The 3,795-nt window shown below is 50.8% G+C and overlaps 1 protein-coding gene across 1 annotated transcript; it reads left to right on the top strand.

The window, feature by feature from the left end:
* The first annotated feature begins 1,923 nt into the window (after nt 1-1,923).
* On the top strand, nt 1,924-3,795 carry Med11 (mediator complex subunit 11). Its single transcript, XM_050162656.1, has 3 exons — nt 1,924-2,100; nt 2,241-2,371; nt 3,346-3,795. The coding sequence occupies exons 1-3, from the start codon at nt 2,016-2,018 to the stop codon at nt 3,481-3,483; spliced, it is 354 nt and encodes a 117-aa protein (XP_050018613.1). The 5' UTR covers nt 1,924-2,015; the 3' UTR covers nt 3,484-3,795.

Raw genomic sequence — 3,795 nt, 5'->3', positions numbered from 1 at the left:
CCACACTGCTTTCCAAAGTGGTTGCACAAGTTTGCATTCCCACCAGCAATGGATGAGTGTACCCCTTTCTCCACAACCTCTCCAGCAAAGGCTATCATTGGTGTTTTTGATTTTAGCCATTCTGACAGGTGTAAGATGGTATCTTAAAGTTGTCTTGATTTGCATTTCCCTGATCGCTAAGGAAGTTGAGCATGACCTTAAGTGTCTTTTGGCCATTTGAACTTCTTCTGTTGAGAATTCTCTGTTCAGCTCAGTGCCCCATTTTATAATTGGGTTGATTAGCCTTTTACGGTCTAGTTTCCTCAATCCTTCTTTGTAGCATCCCAGAATGCATCTCTTAGCTTATGAGTCTTTTCCTGATCTCCCTATTTCAGCTTCATGTCACCCCTCATCACCACCAATAACATTCCGCTCACTCCACAGAAACGGAACTTCTTACTGGACTCTTAACTGTACCAGGCCCTTCACAGTCCCATCTCTTGGAGGATACTGCCCCCTTTCCCCCTACAACCTCCCATCCACCTCAACAGCCCTTTAGAATTCACTTCAAAAACCACCTTCTCCAAAAATCCTTTTTCTGGGACTGAAGGAAAAGCTCAGTGGTTAAGGGCACTGACTGATCTTTCAGAGGACCCTGGTTCGATTCCCAGCACCCACATGGTGGTTCAGACCTGTCAATTACTCTGGTTCTAAAGAATCTATGCTCTCTTTGATTTCCATGGATAATGCATGCACATGGACATACATGCAGGCAAAACACCCATATTCATAAATATATATATATATTTAAAAAAGCTTTGCACCTGCACTAACAAAACACTGGAATGAGAGAACATCTCGTTTGGTTTGCCTTTCTTTCCCTAGAGCCTAGCGCCTAATTGGCAATCAGAGATAGAAAGGAGGCAGGAAGGAGCCAGGACCCGAGAACCAGCTGGGCTCAGGATCAGGACGAAGCCTTAGGGAGAATAGCTTACACTTCAAGTCAAGCTTTCCTTGGGAGAGGCTGGCCAGCAAAAAGTCCATGACTACACAGTATGGAGGAACACACTAGAATTTCCACCATCCTCACCTGGCACAGGACCAATGCTTAATCTTATGAACTCAGTAATTTCTCCAGTGTCAATTAAATCTGACAGGTCTGAACGGCTTTGGTCACAGGCTGTTTTAGTGGTGGCTCACACCTTTAATCCAAGCATTAGGGAGGCAGAAACACTGTTATTCAATTTACGGGGAGAGAGGAGGGTGGGCGGGGGGGGGGGGGGGGGGGGGGGGGGGGGGGGGGGGGGGGGGGGGGGGGGGGGGGGGGGTGTGAATGTGCAAAACTTGTGCTTAGATCATGTCTGGGCACAATACGCCAATTAAAAGAGCCAAATTAAAAGTGGAAAGCCGAGAAAGGAAACTTACTTAACGTGGCAACCTGGGGAAGAGGGACAAAGAGACCCCTCAAGTCAGCCTGAGGGTTTTGACGTAACCTCAGCGTTTGGAGGACCAAGGCAGTCTATTTCTAAGCAATCCCAGTCATGGGTGCTCACATCCGCCACTGCCTCACCATTGTCTGGGCTAATTCCGTAGAGTGATCTGCAAGGTATTAGAACTGTGTGAAATCTTTCTGGAAGTCAAGTCCCCCGCTCTGGCTGATGCTCTTTCCTTCTCCCAGCATGAAATTCCTAGGAAAATACCCATTTCTTTGGAGTCCATTGTTTGAAGTCTGATAGAATTAAGAGACACAAGTGTCTCTTTAGAGTATCTTCTTCTCTGTGAGTTCCAGGTCTACAGTGAGACCCTGTCAGAAAACAAAAATGCCAATACCGCCTCTTCCCACCTGCGATCCGGCCTGGCACCAGAGCCCGGCTAGTCTAGACCAGGTGGACCCGGAAGGGCGAGGCCGCGCTGAGCATCTTGGGAATTGTAGTGTTCGCTACAGCGGTCTCTGCGCAGACGCACACTAGCAGGCATTTCCGGGCCTTGGTTGGACACCGCGGTAAAGACGGCCTGTGGGACTTTCCACAGGAACCATGGCTACCTACAGCCTGGCGAACGAGCGGCTGCGCGCCCTGGAGGACATCGAGCGCGAAATCGGCGCCATCCTCCAGAACGCAGGTTCGGGGAGTGAGGAGCGGAGCTGAGAGCCCGAAGGCCAGCCGGGACTCCGCGCGCGGTGTGGGCGGGACCTGGGTGCTAGTCCTGGGCGGGGCGACGTCTCCAACTTAGTCTAACGCCGCCCTCTCCCCGCCCTGCAGGAACGGCGATCCTGGAACTGTCCAAGGAGAAAACGAACGAGCGGCTTCTAGACCGGCAGGCGGCAGCCTTCACCGCTTCTGTGCAGCACGTGGAGGCCGAACTGTCGGCTCAGATCCGCTACCTAACCCAGGTGGGTGTGTTTAGAAGGTGCTGGGCGGGGACCCCAGCGCTCCATCTCCGCCCTAGCCTTAGTTTTAGCTGGATAAGACTGCCTCTTACAAATAAATAAAAAGACTGCCTCTTACGGAGGGAGTGGGAACTGGGATTGGTATGTAAAATGAAAAAAGATTGCCTCTTATGCCGGTTTAGGCATTTTCATTTCAGGGCTGGTTTAGTTCTCTAAAAGCTAGGGATTAGAAGTGCCAGCCAGGCGGTGGTGGTGCACGCCTTTGATCCTAGCACTTGGGAGGCAGAGGCAAGCGGATCTGTGAGTTTGAGGCCAGCCTGGTCTATAGAGCGAGTTCCGGAACAGCTAGGATTGTTACACAGAGAAACCCTGTCTCGAAAAACAAAACAAAAAGTGCCAAGGGTGTGTAAACAGTACCTAGCCAGACAAGGTGGTTTAGGCATGTCATCTCAGCTGCTCACGAGGCTGAGGTCTGAGGATCACAAGTTCAAAACTTGTCTGGGCAGTTTAGACCCAGTAGATAAAAAAGAGGGCTGGGCTCCATGCTAGAGTACTTGCCTACCATACAGGAGGCCCCAGTATGGAACAAAAAAAATAAAACTGAAGCCACTGAACTTTGTACCCAGAAACTTAGCCTGATGTTGTGTGAGAGGCCCCATATGCTTGGGGACCAAGTACAGGGACTCCTAGGCACTAGGCTGCTTCCAAAGTCCTTACTCTAGCTACCCTATTTACTAACATTTGCGGTGTGCTGGGCACTCTGCAGTGTCTTATCCTCCAACTCTGGGAAGTGCTAATTGTTGTCCATATCTCACAGATGAGGTTCACAGAGGTTATGTCGTTTGCCTTAGATCACTGAGCTACCACACGCTAGAGTAGGTCAAACTCAGGTAAGAAATGGGCTCAGACACCTGAAGCCTGCTTGTGGGGTGGTCAAGAGAGGCAGGGCTCCTCTGATCCGTGTAACTGTTCTGTAGGTGGCCACAGGGCAGCCCCACGAGGGCTCCAGCTACTCCTCCAGGAAGGATTGCCAAATGGCGCTAAAGAGAGTGGACTATGCCCGCCTGAAGATCAGCGATGTGGCGCGAACCTGTGAGCAGATGCTGGAGAGCTAAGTCAGGATGGTGCTATGTGACCTGCACCTGGGACAGAGCCCAGAGACCGGTAGGATGGGAGCAGAGCGATACATACATGCTCTATTGGTCAGGGCAGACGAGGACCATGGGGCACAAAGTAGAACTGGAGACTCTAAAGCCCAAGTCTGCCCACAGACCTGTCCTGGCTCCTCCAGCAAGATGGCCCTGCTTTCCATTATGCAAGCTCAGACAGGGATCAGAGACGACTGCCAAACCCACTTCCTCATGCACACCCTGCCCTTGAGTTCCAGAAGACTTTGCCCAATAAAAGTATTTTTTTAAGATTTACAA

The sequence above is a fragment of the Alexandromys fortis genome, unplaced genomic scaffold, assembly GCF_014885135.2.
Source record: "Alexandromys fortis isolate MF-2015 unplaced genomic scaffold, M_Fortis_MF-2015_v1.1 scaffold_84, whole genome shotgun sequence".
NCBI lineage: Eukaryota > Metazoa > Chordata > Mammalia > Rodentia > Cricetidae > Alexandromys > Alexandromys fortis.
The sequence above is the reverse complement of the archived record's forward strand: the minus strand, read 5'-3'. Positions and strand labels throughout refer to the sequence as shown.

Bases quoted from the DNA above. Each gene is read 5' to 3' on its own strand.
- Med11 (XM_050162656.1), top strand. From the start codon at position 2,016: ATGGCTACCTACAGCCTGGCGAACGAGCGGCTGCGCGCCCTGGAGGAC. The intron at 2,101-2,240 runs GTTCGGGGAGTG...CCCGCCCTGCAG, and splicing joins CGCCATCCTCCAGAACGCAG to GAACGGCGATCCTGGAACTG. The intron at 2,372-3,345 runs GTGGGTGTGTTT...ACTGTTCTGTAG, and splicing joins AGATCCGCTACCTAACCCAG to GTGGCCACAGGGCAGCCCCA.